Genomic DNA, 17223 nt, shown 5'->3' with positions numbered 1-17223 from the left:
ACATGCTTCTGTTTTAGGAGTCATTCTCAGAAGGTATTTTCTAAATACATGTCAGCTCTACATATTCATGGGTAGTATATCCACTTTGCAGGCTGATGTTGTCACATGGCAAATGTCCCTGACCCAGTACCTTGGGGAGCTACTCAAACATATACATCTTTCTTCCTATAGCATCCTATGTGCCTGTGAGACTTATGGATTTACCTTCCCAAGGCATTTTGATGTCTACAATTTATTTTGGGGAAAACAACTGGATTTCTTTACATTAAAAAAAAAAAAATCCGTCTTTAGATGGTATGATTTTATACACTCACACAAGCTTCATTTCTCCCACAGAGACATTTCAAAAGATATGTTTCATAATCTGATAAGAGGTATGGTTGGGGAGAAGGAGAAAATTGATGTCACTAGAGCGGGATATATGGAACAGAAAATAGATCGGGTAGTTCAAGCATAAAAAACAAAGGAAATGGAAGACAAAGGAGATGAGAAAATCAAAAGATGAACAAAGACAAATGGAAAAGGATGGGTAAATGAAATCAGTTCTATGCAGGCTACAAAGCAGGTCTGTCTCTTGGAGAAAAACAGCTCAACGCCGAAAAATTGCAAACCGTGAGCAGTTCAGCTGCATTTTGCAACACACACACACACCAAGGGAAGATGGGATCTGACAGTGGAGGTAGTGTTACTCCATCTGTAAAAGTGTTAGTCTTGCTGTAGTTGTTCCTAGACAAGCTGTGTCACCTCTCTTGACTCAGTCTGCAGCCTGTGAGATGGCCAAGAGTGCTTCCTGCAACCTCTCACTAGTGGGCACCATCGTCTCCAGACAGGAGTCCTTGTCAATAAATACCAGAATAGTGTTTATTATTTCACTTGATGTGCACTGTAGAGGCAAACATGGAGCTCCTCAAACTGTCATTGCCAAGAAACAATCAAACAAATGATTTGGCTTGCAAATACAGCTCCCTTGACCACAGAATCCTGTTTTTCTCTGCCTTTGCAATGGACTGTGGCAATGAAGTCAAACACTACCTTGCAGGTAGCATGCATATCTCCAGGGAAGCCCTATCAGCACAGGGACCATGCAGATCAGTGGCTATCACTTCTACAACATACTATTGTGTGACCATTCTGCATGTCTAACAGAGAAACCCTTCCTGTGCATGCATGGGCTGATTACTGCCCATGGCAATGAGCAAGCAACCTGCATGAAATATAGAGCTGCAAGAACAGGGCAAGAGCCCAAGAGCAGCAAAGAGCCCAGAGCTTGCACTGCTTGCTTCAGGGTAAGAATCTGACTCTGTATTTTATTCCTCTTACTCAATTATAGTCACTTTTCCCTGCATTCCCAATTATCTCTCTGCCTGATTCTTGTCCATTAAATCACAATTAATTAGGAATTTATCAAAAAATGGGCCCACCAAGGCCTTCTCCAGGTAAACAGCTCTGCAAAGGCACCCCAGTGTGACCTCCTCAAAGTAAGCTCATCAGTCCCAGCAATTCCCAGCAGCTGACCAGTGGCACAAGAGAAAGTGGGCTTAGGATAACACCTGGGGCTCATTTCTCATGATGACTCAACTGGGGTGGAGGAGATATATGGAAGGAAAGGAGATCTGTTTCTATCATCTCTAGAAGATTATTAACAGTGCAGTAATCTAGCAACCATTCCCCCTTCCTTTGGGTACAGGTAGGTGCCTGTGTCCTGTTTCTTTCACTGGGTGAGATAGGGAATTTTATGTGTCATGTGCCTTCACGTTTACCTTTCCATAGAGTTTTTCCAGGTTTTATAATTCCTGGGCAATGAGATCATCCCAATAAGCTTTTAATTTCCCTAAGGGAAGTGGTAATAGTTTATTTATGGGGTGGTGGTTGTTGTTGTTGGGGTAGGAAGGAGGAAGTAGCTTAGCTTCTCTGAGCAGACTGTAGGCCTTGGCTTTAAGTGCTTAAGACCTATAAGGCTCTTTTATAGGTGTACGGCCCTCAGCTCCATAATTCCCGTGTTTTCCTGGTGTGTAGTAAAACCAAACTTTTTTATAAGCTCTGACTTCTTTAAGAAGCTAGGAAAAGAAGTGGCAAATGGTTGAGGAAAGAAGCTTGAGAAATACATCTGTATCCCTGCAAGACAGGCCGGCCTGCCCCAGCCTCGGGTTAGCAGCTGGAAGAGCTGGGGAGCAGCTTATCTTTCCTGGAGCCCCCTTCCCCGCAGCACAGGGTGGGCGCTCAGGGGAGTCGCCCCCTCCCCTGCCCCCAGTCCGCATTGACCGGCGGGGCGGCGGAGCGCTTATCTGCCGGCCGCGATCTGCAATGCAGACACCGACAGCCCCCGCATGCCCCGGGGGGAGGCTCCTGCCTCGCCTCCATTCTTCCCCCTTGGGTGGGGGGCGTAGGTGGGGAGAAGGAGTGTGAAACGTGGGGGCGGGGGTGCCTGCCCTGCCCGCCCGGGCCCCGAGGTGGGAGCAGGGTCCCCGCAGGGAGGGCTGAGCGCCCCCCGGAGCCACTCCCCCCCCAATCAACCGGCTTTTAACATGACAATGGCCGTGACCGTCCCTTCCAGCCGAGGCCGGCCTGGGGAGGACATAAAGCACCCCCCGGCTCCGCCTAATGGGGTATCGGCATGCGGCAGGCGCCCGGGGCTGGGGGTGCGGGCCCGGCCATGAGCGCCCACCTGGCCATGCCGCCCTACACGCCCCTCGCCGGCGCCCTCAGGTACGGCCACTACTGCTGGCCCTCCGCCGGCACCATGGACGGCGCGGCCGCCGAGGAGGCCCCGGTAGACCTGCTGGCCCTGCCCGCCGAGCAGAGGACGCCCAGTCACCCAGGTACGGCCGGGGGGCGACCGCTTCGGGCAGGGGCCGGGCGAGGCCACCGCGTCCCGGCAGGGCACCCCTGGCTCCCGGCATCCGTGAGCCACTCGGGGAGCTGGGCGTCGACTTTGAGGTGTGAGCGCTCGCCGCTGCTTCCCTCCCCAGATGCCTCTCCAGCTTCCTCCAGCTCGGGGACGCTCGTCCAGTACACGCCGGACTCGGCCACCAGCCCCACCGCGGAGCGCCCGTCTCCACATCCCAGTTTCCAGGTCAAGGAGAAAGATGAGGGCGCAGCAAAGAAGGGCAAGAGCCGCACAGCCTTCTCCCAGGAGCAGCTGCAAACCCTGCACCAGCGGTTCCAGGTCCAGAAGTACCTCAGCCCCCATCAGATCCGGGAGCTGGCAGCGTCCCTGGGGCTCACCTACAAGCAGGTGAACGTCTTGCTCTGAGCAAAGTTGCACCCCTGTTGTGGAGTGATCTTGCTACCACAACCAATTGTTGTTTTGTTGTTTACTTTTTTTTTTTTTTTCTTAGGTCCCCAGAGGAGTGTCTTTTAATTATCTGATTGCATGTATGAGAGAGTAGAGGGTGTGCAAACTTATGACTCAGTCTTCCTCTTACTTCCCGCACTATCCTCCCACTGTGTGCAGATGTTCGGAAATAAAGGGCAGTGCCACTTAGTCAGGTTACTGCTCTGTATCAACATATTTTGTCTCTGATAAAATACAAAAAGACAGATATTTGGCACTACTTTTCTTATACGTAGTGGCACCCTCAGTCTTTCCTTAAAGAGGTGGTCTTTGCCTCGCCAGCTACTCGTGTGTGACTGAGGCCACGAGTCACTATTGAATCGGCACTGATCTCATCACAGCAGTGAGGTGCTGCTGTACAAGCAATGTTTCAGCAGTTGTCTTGTCTGGCCTGTCTTTCAGGAAGGGTTTTTGATATGTTGAGCATGAAAGATCCCGTGGTGACCTGAGCAGTAAGTGTGCTAGGCTCAGTTTTGGTTCTTCTGATGCCTAACGTTAGCTGCTGAAACTATGCACTGTATTAGGACCCATGCAGAAACTATTATAGAAACTAATACATTTTTAGGATATGTACTGAGATTCAAATAAGAATGAATTTCTAATATTCTATGTCCTCTTCACTTCCAGGTGAAAACATGGTTTCAGAACCAACGTATGAAGTTTAAACGTTGCCAGAAAGAGAGTCAGTGGGTGGAAAAAGGGATGTATCTATCACAGGTGAGAGAATTGCCCCTTTTGCTTGCTATATATATTTCCACTAGTCAGGGATCCTCTGTTCTGTGCTGAAAGGTGCATCATGTCTAAGACAGCTGTATTTCTCACGTGTACAGAACAGGTTTACAGGTTTTACAGCAGCATCTATTTTAAACCTGCACTGGCAACTGAAATAATGTTATCCACTTATTTCCAGGTTAAGAATTGGCCAGAGAGGGCCACCAAGGCCTACTCATGCTGGCTTTCTAAACAGCATGGTGGTTTGGGGATTTCTAACTTTAGATCTTATGATCTCTGTTATTATAAATCTATAGCGGGGATGATGTGGACTGAAAATAACTGATTTTGGAAAGGAGGACATATCCAAATCAATGGACACAGCTTGTGTGCCTATTCTTAATTACTGAACAGCTATCTCTGTCTCCCCTAGAACGGGTTTCATCAAGCTTCATACCTGGATATGACCCCCACGTTTCACCAAGGATTCCCTGCTGGTGCTAACAGAAACCTTCAGGCTGTGACCAACATGCACCAAGCTTACAGCAGTGGCCAGACTTATGGGAATGGGCAGTGCCTGTACCCATTCATGGCTGTGGAGGACGAGGGGTTCTTCGGAAAAGGTGGGACAAGCTGCAACACCCAGCAAGCCGTGGGTTTATTAACTCAGCAAATGAACTTCTATCATGGCTACCCTACTAATGTGGATTATGATGGCCTGCAGTCAGAAGACACCTACAGCTTCCAGAGCACCTCTGATGGTATCATGCAGTTCTCAAGCTCTCCTGTACGGCATCAGTACCAGGCCCCTTGGCATACGCTGGAGACCCAGAGCGGTTATGAGTCTTAGACCAAAGTGTTTTTCTCCCTCTTCCTGTCTTCTGTCATGGGGTTTCTAGGATCTTGACTCAGAGATCCAATTTTTTATTCCTTTCTTTTGCCCCCCTCCCCCCCCCCCAGTTCTGGCTTTTTACTCTTGGTGGGTCTTGGTACCCTGCTGTGTTTGGCTTCTCTTCTGTTTAAAAGAATTTGTGCATAGCTAACCCTTGGCCAAGGGTGTTTTGTGCGTAGATAATCCAAAACTGCATTCATGGAGGGGAATGTGCAATGCCACAGCCAGGAGCAGCAGAGATGGTGAAGGCTGATGTTTACTGTCCAAGACCTACTCTGCTGCCTCTTTAGCATGTGATTCTCTGATCCTTGCCCTGTGTTTTGCATCAGGATTTTGCTGGAGAAGACTTTTCTTGCACTTCTGCAACAAATACCAGCTGTAACCCAGAATCTATCTTTCTGTCTTGCCTTTTGCTAATACCTCAGACAGCTGATAAGTTCATCTGGGTCCTCCCATTCTTCACTGAAAAGCTAAAAGATCATCTGATCTCAGATGGCTTTGATCCAAAGTTGCTCTTCTTCTCCTCCTCCTGGAGAGGTCAACATCTGCCTATTCCTTGCCTGGTACCTTCCTGTGTACATCAGGGGGATTGAGAGGAGGAGCAGAAGAAAGAAAAGTGGAGAAGAGTATTTCTGATAGTTGAAATGGAAACTTTCTCCATAGTTTCCAGAGCTGCTAACTTCTTTGTGCCTGTCAAATCATTCACAGTGGATCTCAGGAACTGTTCCTTTGCAGTTCAGATCTTGCCTTCCTTAATCTTTCTGCTGAGATACTGTTGGCTTGTCCCAATCTGAATATTGCAGCAGAGGGTATCCCAAAGTGCCATTTCTGTGTGAGGTGGTGAGAACAGTTTTACTTATCTGTATGTCATGGTTCACTAGCACTTCATGAACACAGTGACAATACCATGGCAGTCTTCTCAGGGGTAGAGATGGCCAGCTACTTAAAAGGATGCTAGGTGGTAGAATTGTAGAAGCCTGTCTGCCACTGCTCAAGAACACAAAATGAGCTGGCAAGAGTAAATTGTAGAAGCATAAATAATTTTTGGTATTGTTGTCACTAGTGCACATTTTTTTTTACTGCAATCCAGTATTTTAATGTATGCATGAGGATTGTATGTCATAGTTAAACTCACTGCAAGGGAGATGAGTATTTGTTGTGTTCCAGTTTCATTTTTCTAAGTGTATTTTCTTGCAGTGATCTTGAGCATGTTCTTATGGTTACGCGCATGTTGTCTTTTATTATTTTGCATCTGTTTAATGTTTTTATGAACTTGTTTGAGTTGAAAATAAATGACTTTATTTTAATGCCTAAACAGTGTTGCCAGCTTGCATCTTTCACCAGAACAGCGTTCTAAGGGAATGGTGGTTCTGTTCCTCTGGAAGTACTGGGGAAAGGAGGGAAAAATCCCATTGTGTTTGTCCCAGAAGTAGGAACCAGCAGCTGCTTAAAGGGAGTAAGTCACAGGAGTCATCAGCCTTGACTTCCATAAGCAGGTGTGTTGCCTAGTGCAAGGGGGACTCCAGGAGTAGGCAACTGGGTTGCTAGCAATGATTAAGAGTAACTTTAGGTATGAGGGATACTCAGTTCAGTTGGGAGTGAGAAAATGCATTTTGAGATTTTTATATCTGCCTGCTTCTGCTGCTCCAGGTATGGTCTAGAAGTACTGCCTTATTCAGGCTACAGCCCTCTGGGGATTCCTGTCCTAACCTTATGTATACCAAACTTGTAGATTATTATTTTTTTAATAGAAGTAACTGAATCCTGCCTTCAGCACTGAAACAGAACTTGATTCCTTCCCCTCTTTGCCTTGAGACTATTTCTTGCTGCTTAGCAACTGGGAGCTGGTACATGTGGGGCTCTTGCACTAGAGCAGCGTCAGCAACCAGCAGTTTAGAGGCTCACTGACCCTCTTCCTGCTCAGTGAGTTTCAGCTGGCTGTTGAGCATTACCTTTCCTACATGCTTATTAGCTCAAATGTGCAAAACCATCTGTGGCTGAGGTATGCAAGCCTTCATGGGTAGTAGTGCTAAGGGGGGAAAAAAAAAGCACTTGTTTGTCTTCAAACCCTTAGGTTACTGCTGTATTAGTACAGGCAAGCTCCTGTTAATGGCCATAGTTTAAACTAGCAAAAGCGATCTGTTTGGGTTCAATTCCAGGCTCCTTAACTTACAATATACCACAGATGCTTCTCATCTGCCTGAAGGGTAGTTCAGTATGTATTCCCACTGAGCACAGGAGGGTAAAATGGCAGCTGACTGCTCAGATTGCCACAGGTCCTTCGCTGCATAGAACCTGCTTGCTTGTATAGATGCCAAAGCATGTGTAATTTCCTTTTGCAATGCTGTAAGACTCTGCTTCCAGGGCATAAAGTAGGATATGTGCAGGAAGGTGAGGGATTGGGCACTTGAGGCTGTAGGGGAAGAAAGGCTGACTTGTATGCGTATGAGCTGCTGACCTTCAACAGCAGAAAAAGGCAAGTCTGGCCAGCAAGGAGAAATGGCAGGCTTATACTGCTCCCTGTACATGTGTTACAAAACGGATCCTTACAAGTCTGACTTGTGTCTTGTATTCTAACATGTTTAGATGAACTCTGGATGCTGCTCTAGCAGCAGTGCTAACTTCAATGACAGCATTGCTTGAAAGAACAGAAAACCATGCATCTGTAAAAGTCCTAGCTACCAAACCAGTTGCATTTCACCTTTATTTTTTTAATTATTACTTTTTAAGATACAAACCCGAGGTCTAAGAAATATACAAGATACATAAGTCTTTGTAGAAAGATAGCAGAGGATGCTTGCTACAAATTACCTGTGTTGTTTTAGTATGTTTTTTCTTCCATGTTTCTGCCCCAAGGGTAAGGAGGTGAGGGTGCTAGTAGGCAAATAATTGCTGGTAGATGTCCTGCAGAAATAGGTAAGATTGTTCTCAACACACCTATTGCTTAAATAGCTTTGGGGCTGTTTGCTCTGCATGCTGTGGTTTAGTTACTGCGTTTACCTTGGAATTGTTCTGCAGAAATGGAGTGTTCCTGCATGGGTACATTATTCCCTTGGTTGCTCAGCCCCCAGGCCGCGTGCAGGTTTGGCAAGTGCACGTAGTTGCAGAGCTAGAGGGAAGATGCAAAGTGGCTGTTGGAATTCTGGAATGTGGGCTGGGAAAGACCCAGGATCAGGTAGCTGTGGAATGACACTGGACTTGGTCTTTTCATGCTGCTGGAGGTCTGTTACCTTGACATGCTTGAGTTACCCCAACTTGTGAAACAGCTGCACAGGTAATTGCAGCACTACTACCAAAAGTAGTGGAGATATAACTAATCCCTTGAGACTGGTATTTCCTAGCAGGTTAATAGTAGCTCTTCAAAGGAAGTAAGTGCATATCAAAAAAAAAAAAAAAAAAAAAAAAAAAGCCTTATCTTTGTGGGATGCATTACATCTTTGCTAGCACTGCTGCATCTTCTTGTGGCTGTGCTGTGAAAACGTGATTTCTCCAAACATGATTTGCTTGCTAGCAAATCTTACTAGGATCCAGCTGTAAGCTCACATGGAGTATTGAGAACAATCTCACCTGTTTCTGCAGGACACCTACCAACAAATATCTGGCTGCTGGCATCCTCACTTCCATGTCAAGCTTGATACGTATTACAGCACGTGGGGTAAGCTGCACTTTCAGAATCTCTGCAGGGTCAATGCTCTAGTTTGTTGAATCCCATCCAAACTGAACAAATTAAATCTAGTGCAAGCTATGTAGGCTAGGTTTTATCTCCTAATTTACTGGGTCCCAGCCTTAGCTGTCCTATAGGCAAAATAACAAGTAGGTAGTGTGGTGCAAGCAACCTCATTCCTTGCTCTCTCTGTCAATGTGGCCTGCAGCTATGTTTTACAAGCTACATATTTCTTCTGAGTGGCCCATGAGCAAGGGCTCACAGCCCTAGTTATCTCTGCAGTGCAGATAAAAGGTGTGACCTTTAATAGGTTCTTCCCTGCAGGCATTAGTAAGTGTTATATTTAGTCATCCAACTACCCTGCATGACTCAAACACTGAGCTACCATAACTTTGGAAATTTTCAGTAAAGAATTGGCACACATCTCTTGCTTGGCCTATCATAAGTAGCCAAAAGCATCTTAACCAATACCAAGCAGGTTAAGAGGTACAAAGGACCCAAAATCATGGCACTGAGCTTAAAAGCTTTTCCTTTCTTGTAAGAGCCATGTTACCTTCATGCCTCCAAAGTTTTGAAGAGCACCCTCGTGTCATACCTGTGAATTTCTTTCATAAGAACAAGACTAGAATTAATTTATCATGTTTAATGGAAGTTCTGCTGCTTGTGCATAGGGTATGTCTCTAGCTGCTGGGCTGTATCTGAATCACTAAATCTTTTAAATATCACAACACTGGTACTGCTGCCTGGGGCGAGCACTGAGATGCAGGCAAGTGAACCATTGCCAGATAATGAGGACTCAACTTTTTCACCTACAACTGTGTTTATTAGGATGACATGGAAAGGTTCCAGATAATATTCAGGGTAACTGTAAAGGAGCTGATAACTGATGTTATTGTACCGTGCCTTGAGATGTTAACCAGCATCTTAATGTTGGCTTTCAGTTAAGCAGACCCAATTGATCCCCACCCTTCTGATGGTGTAGTGGTTGAAAGAACAAGTCTTTCTTGAGCAAAAGCACTTGGTGGGAGCAGGACAGATGTGGGGTGTGGGACTGTGCTTCGAAATGAAATGGTCTGAGTCAAAATCGATCTTCCAGAAGGCCCTATTTTTCCAATCCATCCAGTTTACAGTACACAGACCTATAAAAAGTGTAGCCCTGCATACAGTGTAGCTGTACAACTCAAAGGGTCAGAGAGTGGCTACATGATGGAATGGAGGTAGGAACAAACAACTGTGAGGCATAGAAAAGCAAAACAGCAGATGGCCACACATATTATTCCAGTCTCAGACAACAAGTACTTTCATTTTATACTCATTTTCTTAACCATGACAGCTATTTCACATTAAGATAAAGTCATTTTTATCAGTCTGAGAGAAAACCTTTGACTCAGGGAAGTGGGACCCTGCTATTAAATATACTTTGATACACACATCTGTTTTTAGGTACTTAGATATCCATGCAGTATTAAAGTTAGAAATGATAGTACCACTGTGTCTTAGTCTTATTATGAAATATTGCTGGGTAGGAGAGATTTTTAAAGTAGGTGGGAGTTACCTTTCTGGCCCTCTGATTCTAGATATCTGGTCTTGCCAAGAACCATGAAGCTGATCCACTGATAAAAAAGGAAAAATATCTGTTTATAGTTTCAGATTCAAATCAGTAATAACAACAGAATATGGTTGCTATGGCTATTTATTCTCCATCTGGGTTTCATTGCCTGGTTATAAAGAGAAAAAAATGCAGAAAAACACATAATCCACCTGAAAAAAGTATTTTATTTTCCAAATTAAATGCACTTTTATTTTTTCTCAAGAGGAAACAAGGAAAGATAGAAGAATGAGCTTATTTATCATTTTGATGCTTATAAGATCATCTCAATACCCTCTCTGTAAGCAGCTTGTCAAATCTCCCTTCATTATACATTTCTTCACTCCTATGACTTGTGGCTAACCTACAGAACTGGTGGTCTAACCATCAGATGGATGCCCATTGTGTAACAACAGCTTATCCACTGTCACTGAAAAGTATGCGACTAGCACCTCTACAGACAGCCCACATCTTTGTGTGCTCTGTACAGTGATGTGTGTACATGAGGTCCTCAAAGAAATCTTTGCCTACTCTGAGATTAGGTTCTGAGGTCCATAATTTGGAAGACCTAGGAGACAGTCTAGTCAGCCAGACCTTGGGCATATGAGGTAAGGGAATTTGGCTATATTTGCCAATAAAGAACTGTGTGTGCGTGTGCATGTGTATGTGTAAAGGCATATGAATGAAGGGCTATATGTATGCTTATGTGCTAGCACCTGTGTGTCTGGGCATGCCTGCAGGCAAACGTTTGGATGCCAAAATTGGTTCTAGTTACATGATGCCCCTGAGTTGGAAATTACATGAATAATGAAGGAAGAGATGAGAATAAGATTTGCTTGCAAGGTGCCCAAGTTCCCCACCCACACAATGCTTAGGAATGATAGAGATGGTAGCCAGCAGTGGTTGGGAATGATGCCCCCATGGACGCTGCGTGGTGAAAGTTACAGCCATCACCTGTCTTTGTGCCCGGATATTCCACACTGCCAGGACAGCTGTGATAAAAGTCTACTTTGTGCTGGGCAATGAAGCCCACCGTCTGCTGGACGCTGCAGGTGCTCCCACCTTTGCCAAAGACTCCTCCATCCTCGCTGGTCACAATCGCGTAAGCGTTCTGCCCTGCTCCGTAGTGCTGGCGGGGAGAAGACACTGTTTGGATGTTGCTGGCTGCATTGATCGGGTAGCCCTGGTGGAATTTGGGGTGCACATCCAGGTAAGTACTTGGTTGGAAGCTGTTCTGAAAAGGAAAGACAGTGAATCAAAACACAACATCTTGCACTGGTGTCCACAGACATGACACAGAATCACAGAATCATAGAATGGTTTGGAAGGAATCTTAAAAATCATCTAGTTCCAACACCCTTACCATGGGCACGGACACCTTCCACTAGAGGGACTTCTGTCCCTTCACATTTCACATTGTTTCTTGATCAGCAGCAGTGGGATGGCAGGGCAAGAAGATTCATATCCATCTCCATAGCTCTGGTATGTATATGCAGTCAAATGCAATATTTAATATGCAATATTTAAGGAATACAATCATTCTCCAGAAGCATTTAAGTAGCACAGTCAGCCCATTGCCAGGCTACCAACTGGACATTGGAGAGCCGTGCCAAGTCTGTGCCTCTGTGCAAACCAGAAGGCATGGTGTGTTGTACCTGTACCTATACAGTTACATTGCCCATGTGTTCTTACTTGCGTGAGGCACTGAGCCCGAGCAGTCCACAGGATATGCTTCTGGCACCTTTTCAGCTTCATCCTCCTGTTCTGGAACCAAGTCTTCACCTAGATGGGAAAGGAAGACCAGAGAAAATATCAGCAAAGAAGAGGGAGTAGTGACTGTTATCAGATTTACAAGCAGCAAAGAATCAGGGGAGAGTGGTCAGATGGCATAGATATATGGGGAGCAGCAGACAAAGCCCTTTAAGTGTTCCCTGGGGTTATTGCCAAGGGAGATGTCTGTCTAGCAGCCTCAGCAGGTGGCTAGTGCATCTGCATGTGGGCAGGGGGTGGAGGGGGCGGCATTATAGCCCTGTGTCAGTCACAGTTGTGACATACAAACTCATTGCAGTCATGGACAGCAATGACTGCTGCAAATTAAACCCACCCCCGTCTCCATAAGCCCCCTGCACTACAGGAAAATTTCTGAAACACTGTTTCTGCAGGAAACCAGTGGATACATGTGAGCAAAGTGAAACACTTGCTTCTTGTATCCCGTAGTTTCTGAATTCAAAGCTCCTAGCAAGGGTGAATTCCAGACCATTTTCCCCCAGGGCTGTGTCTGGGCTCTGAGAGCAGCCTTTGCAAGGATGTTGATTGAAGGAAATAGCAGACTGTCCCGCCAGCCCTGTTCCTGACAGAACCAGTTCAGTATGTGGGTGCCTGCATGTGCATATACAATGCATATATGAATATTTTAGTCCCAGGGCATCCAGGGACATCCAGGCCATCGTGCCTAGTTCTGATATCCAAATGCCAGGCAGAGTTTGGAGTTGTAACTTCATGTAATTATATGGTTATTTTTCCTTTGTACCAAACAGCATATTGATAAATGCATTTGTAATTCTACTGCAAGTGTTGGCAGCTGTCCGCCTTAAGTGACCCCTCACTGGGGAGGCCCAGGTCAGGTGCCACTGACTCTCCTGTCCCCCAGAAGTGCTTTAGATATCTGGGGACAAATAGGCAGGGCAATGACTGATACGTAGCACCTTTGCCTCTGCCCTCTGCTGGCGACTTGCTTTTCCATCCTGCCACTGCTTTATGTGACTATTCAGCCACTGTGTAACAGATATACCATGGGTCAAAGCCTCCACGTTCACCTGCTGGTAGGTGAGCCCCAGGGCCACTGCCAGCTCCCGGATCTGATGGGGGCTGAGATACTTCTGGGCCTGGAACCGCTGGTGCAGGGTTTGCAGCTGCTCCTCGGAGAAGGCTGTGCGGCTCTTGCCCTTCTTGACTGTCCCCATGACATCTTCTCTGCCTTTCTGAGGCTTAGCAGTAGGTTGTGGGGATGAGGATGCTGAATGTGGACTGGTGGCTGAGTCTGGCATGAACTGGCTGAAATTCCCAGAACTGGAGGAAGCCGGGGAAATTTCTAGAAATAAAAAGAGAGTGGCAGAAGGTATATAAGACATAATGTACAGCTGAATGGATATGAGCGCACTCCCTATGTGTTATGTCATGACATCAGTACTCCTTGTCTACCTGGAAGAAGCCTGCTTCAGGCAAAGGTCTGTGTCACACTTCTACCTTCATGGATCTGTGAGAACAGAGACGCCTACTGACAGTGAGCAGTTTTCCAGCTCAGACTTCCAGGATGTCCACAGTTCCCTTTCATCAGGTGAAAAAGTCAGGGCACAGAAGAGAGAATGCTGCACATTGGCTCACAGTGTAATTATTCTCCTTCAAAAGGCCCCAGTAATTTTTCAGGTTCAGGTGGTTTAAAGAAGTCTAGTCATGAGATTTGGGTTGGTAACTGGCCTCCCCAAAACTGTCTGCCCAGGAATCTCAAGGCACTTGATAGGCAAAGAAATCTCCATTCCCAAGGTGTATGTTGGGGCAGAACAGTCAATGCTTACAGTGAGGGGGGGTTTACAGGTGGAGAGTATCAGAGCCAGACCTTGGATATTATATCACTCCAGTGGCTCCCACTGACAGGCTGTCTCAGTGCTGGAAACAAATGTGCAGATGAAGATATTTGGGAAGCCCTATGTCAAGAACAAAGGAGAGAGATTTGACACAGAGATGGGGTAGGAGAAAGGAAAAGTGGGCGTGTGAGACAGGGGAGAAGACTCAGAAACCCTGTACTGGAGACACTGGGGACAAAATTCAGAAGTGCGGAGGAAGCTGTCTCAGCCCCTTCTCATTTGTCCTGTTAAAAGTCCTAAGGGGGTCTCTGCTGAAGGACAAAGCTAAGATAAAGATCTAAAGGAAAAACTTCCTAAACAAGCTGGGCCACTTTTCTAGACAAAAGCTTCCAAGATGCAAAGTCATTCAGGCTGCCTGAATAGGAAAATGTTAACAAGAGAGATTACCCCCAGAATCTTTCTGTCAGGTGCCTGGTTGCTGAGGCCTGTGACAGGCTGAGATCTTCTCAAGACAATCCTGACTGTCTGTGAGGCCAGTCTTCCTCCTTCCCATACCTGCAAGGATAAATCTGTCCTTTTCTCCTTCCTCCAGCAACTCCTCTACAAACCCTTCTGCATACCCCATGCCCTCTCTTCCTACTGACATTTCTGGAGAGAGGAGCTGCAGTGAATGTGCAGTGCAATTTTCAGTACACAGCCTCTCTCCAGTAGCTCCCAATCTCCTTCCTAGCCATCTTGAGAGCTGTAACTTTGAATCCCATTGAGACATCCTCCTCATCCTCCTGAACACACATCTCAACCCAATCACTGATACCTTCCCGAGGAATGGGCTCCTTGGCCTAAGCTGAGGTGTTACTAAGCAACACTAAAAATTTTCTGGGCTTCAGAAGGGAGGGCCATGTCTGTGGTATCTTTTTCCTTGTTGCTCTCTTGGCAGAGACACAAGCTGTCCTCCCAGGGCCCGCCATTCCACAAACAGGCATGGAACAGATACAAACACAAAAACTTAAGACAGGCACAACTTCCACAAGCCCTTGACTTTTATGTAGGCCTTCGCTCCCCAAGCTGGCCTCTCTCTGAAGAAAGAAAGAACACTCACTGAAGGAGAGTGTTTGAACCCAAGTAGCCACTAGCACCTCTGCCCAAGGCTGTAGCTCTCCATGGCATCTGACAGCTCGAAACAAGCACTCTGAAAACTCACTCTTCTCTCTTCTCTCTCACCCCTTGCAAGAGTGTTCCCCTGCTGACCACACAGTGAGGTTGGGTGAAGATCTGATTTTATCAGACTTTTATCAGCCATTCTGTTGCCACTCACCAGGGTGGGGAAGGAATAGAAAGCATAGAAAATGTCACTGAGGTGGAGCAAGGCTGGAACTTTTTTCAGAGAGGGAGAGGCAAAGAGACAAGAGCACAGAAAGGTGAGGGGAATAGAGAGAGGAAAATGACAAACTGGAAGAAATGTAAAGGAACAACATTTGGTGTGAAGGGAGCAGATTTCCTGGCACAGTGATTCAGATCATGACTTGCCAAAGAACAAGCTTTGAGCACATGAAGGGCACAAGGAGTTTGTAAGAGGCCAGGGGACTCCCTGAGCACAGCTACTTTTGGGATGTGTTGCTCCAAAGCACATGACAGCATTTGTCTAAAAAGAGGCCCAGATATTCCTTTCCTGGTAGCCACAAATTTCATGAAAACATGCCTTTGCACCATCTTAGCCCAAAGCACAGAACTGCCTGTACCTGAAGTCCCTGGTGAGGTTTAGGAAACCAGTTCACAGGCACCACTGAAACGCACTGTGTAGAGGTGAAGTGACAGCTAAAGGCCATCCTTCTCACCTGCCACATGGATTTTTGCCCAGCTCACGTATAAGAAATCCAAGGCAAGGAGAAAGAAAGAAAAAAAAAAAAGATCTGCTCAAAGTGGTTACGCAAGTGGCTGAAGTGTGGCCACAGGTACCCCAGGTACCCTGACAGAAGCATCTTACCTGTTGTCTGCCTGAGCTGTCCTGCCTCTGGAGATGGACTGGCACTGGCTGCTGCTGCTGGCCCGGCCGAAACGGGAACATGTCCTGTGTCTCCTGCTGAGCTCCAGCAGAACTCCAGGTACCCCATGCCGGACCCGCCGGGGTAAGCCTGGTAGGGGGGCAGAGCCAGCTGAGAACACATGGGGGGGCAGGTGGAGGGGTGGTTCCCCTGCCTCCCAAGAGATGCCACCTCCGCTTAGGGGGCAGGTGTCACCGGCAAGCTGCGGTAGCCCCAAAGTATAGACAGGCAGATGCCTTTATAGCTCACTGTCCCCTGCCTGGGACTGCAATATCTATCATCGTCGGCTTCTCGAGGCTCTTTGTCATGCTAAAGAGGGCTGATTGGTGGGGTGGGGACAGAACAAGGCAGAGGGAGGGGGAGGAGGGGGCACACATAGTATCAGGGCTAAAATATGTCCCCTATGAATTCTTCCCATTCTGCAGGTCCCTCAGTCACACCTGAGCAGGTCTGTGATCCAGAGCCCCAGAAAACCCCGTCCTGTTTGGTTCTTTGGGCTCAGCTTAAACCGTCCCATCACAAAATAATGCCATGAGGGCAGATGTCCTGTGGAAGAGAGCTGCTCACTACACTGGAAGAACAAACTCATCTCCACTGCAAGGAAGTGGATGAAAGGTGGATCTGGTGCTGGTCTGCAGTGCAAACCCAAGCCCAGGTTACAGTTTATGTGGGGGGGGTCTGAGACCTTTGCTTTGGGGCTCGTGCCACACTGGCATCCCCACAAGACACCCACACCCACACTGCCTCCTGACCTAGCAGCACTTCCCAGACTCTCAGTGTAGGAGGCTCAGGGTACAATCAGAAGATATTTTTTCACGATTATATGTAGGTAAGGAAAGGTTTAATACAAGTGAGGTCCACGGCTAACAGATTTGCTCCTCCATGGCCCTTCAAAGGCACATCCTTTTGGTTGCATAGTATTGTCTGTGGCCTTTGTCAGGCTGCCCCAGACTGGTTGGAGTAAAGATGAAGTGGGTTCTCTAAGGCAGTGTTAGCGGTTTGCTGACACATGGCTGATCCAAGGAAGACAGACACCTGCAAAGCTGTTCATTAAATAACTAGAGGTAATTGAGTGAGCCACAGAACACAGCAATGGGATAGTGGGCTGCTCTGCTCTATGGGCTTGCTCCAGTCCTTCACCCTCCATACGTTTTGGTCTACCTAAGCTTAGGAAGATTTGACTAGTTTCATCTCAAGCTACACTGGAATTCTTTAGCTAATGTCTGTATTTCTCAATGCACAGACAGAAATTCTGGAGTTAATTCAAATATTTCTTGCTGGAATCAGCCCTGCCTTGGCATAGGGACATGTGCATGCCTGGCTTCAGCTCAGAGCTGAGGGTGCAGTTCCACAGCAGTGTAAAATGATTTAAACCTGGAAAACCCCTATTTGCCCTAACACTTTGTTG

The 17223-nt window shown here is 46.7% G+C and overlaps 2 protein-coding genes across 3 annotated transcripts; one reads left to right on the top strand and one right to left on the bottom strand.

Moving 5' to 3' along the window:
• The first annotated feature begins 1498 nt into the window (after positions 1–1498).
• LOC311445107 (homeobox protein NANOG-like) lies at positions 1499–6252 on the top strand. 2 transcript variants are annotated; one of them, XM_084536840.1, is made up of 5 exons: positions 1499–1687; positions 2707–2819; positions 2970–3235; positions 3962–4051; positions 4479–6252. In XM_084536840.1, exons 2-5 carry the CDS (start codon positions 2741–2743, stop codon positions 4893–4895), a joined length of 852 nt encoding a protein of 283 aa, XP_084392966.1. In that variant the 5' UTR covers positions 1499–1687; positions 2707–2740; the 3' UTR covers positions 4896–6252. The 2 variants fall into 2 exon arrangements, with proteins under 2 accessions (XP_084392966.1, XP_084392965.1); XM_084536839.1 differs by having other exon boundaries at positions 1632–1687; positions 2555–2819.
• A 4742-nt stretch (positions 6253–10994) lies between these two features.
• Positions 10995–15938, bottom strand: LOC311430278 (homeobox protein NANOG-like; the record flags this gene model as incomplete). Its single annotated transcript, XM_084506816.1, has 4 exons — positions 10995–11423; positions 11882–11971; positions 13006–13280; positions 15758–15938. 4 exons carry the CDS (start codon positions 15936–15938, stop codon positions 11061–11063), a joined length of 909 nt encoding a protein of 302 aa, XP_084362942.1. The 3' UTR covers positions 10995–11060.
• Positions 15939–17223: the final 1285 nt, after the last annotated feature.

Source organism: Aythya ferina (assembly GCF_964211825.1).
Source record: "Aythya ferina genome assembly, chromosome: 1".
NCBI lineage: Eukaryota > Metazoa > Chordata > Aves > Anseriformes > Anatidae > Aythya > Aythya ferina.
The sequence above is the reverse complement of the archived record's forward strand: the minus strand, read 5'-3'. Positions and strand labels throughout refer to the sequence as shown.

Excerpts from the sequence above, each read along its gene's own strand:
- LOC311445107 (XM_084536839.1), top strand. The coding sequence starts at position 2,615 with ATGCGGCAGGCGCCCGGGGCTGGGGGTGCGGGCCCGGCCATGAGCGCC. Across the intron at positions 3,236-3,961 it reads TGGGGCTCACCTACAAGCAG|GTGAAAACATGGTTTCAGAA; the intron begins GTGAACGTCTTG and ends CTTCACTTCCAG. Across the intron at positions 4,052-4,478 it reads AAGGGATGTATCTATCACAG|AACGGGTTTCATCAAGCTTC; the intron begins GTGAGAGAATTG and ends TGTCTCCCCTAG.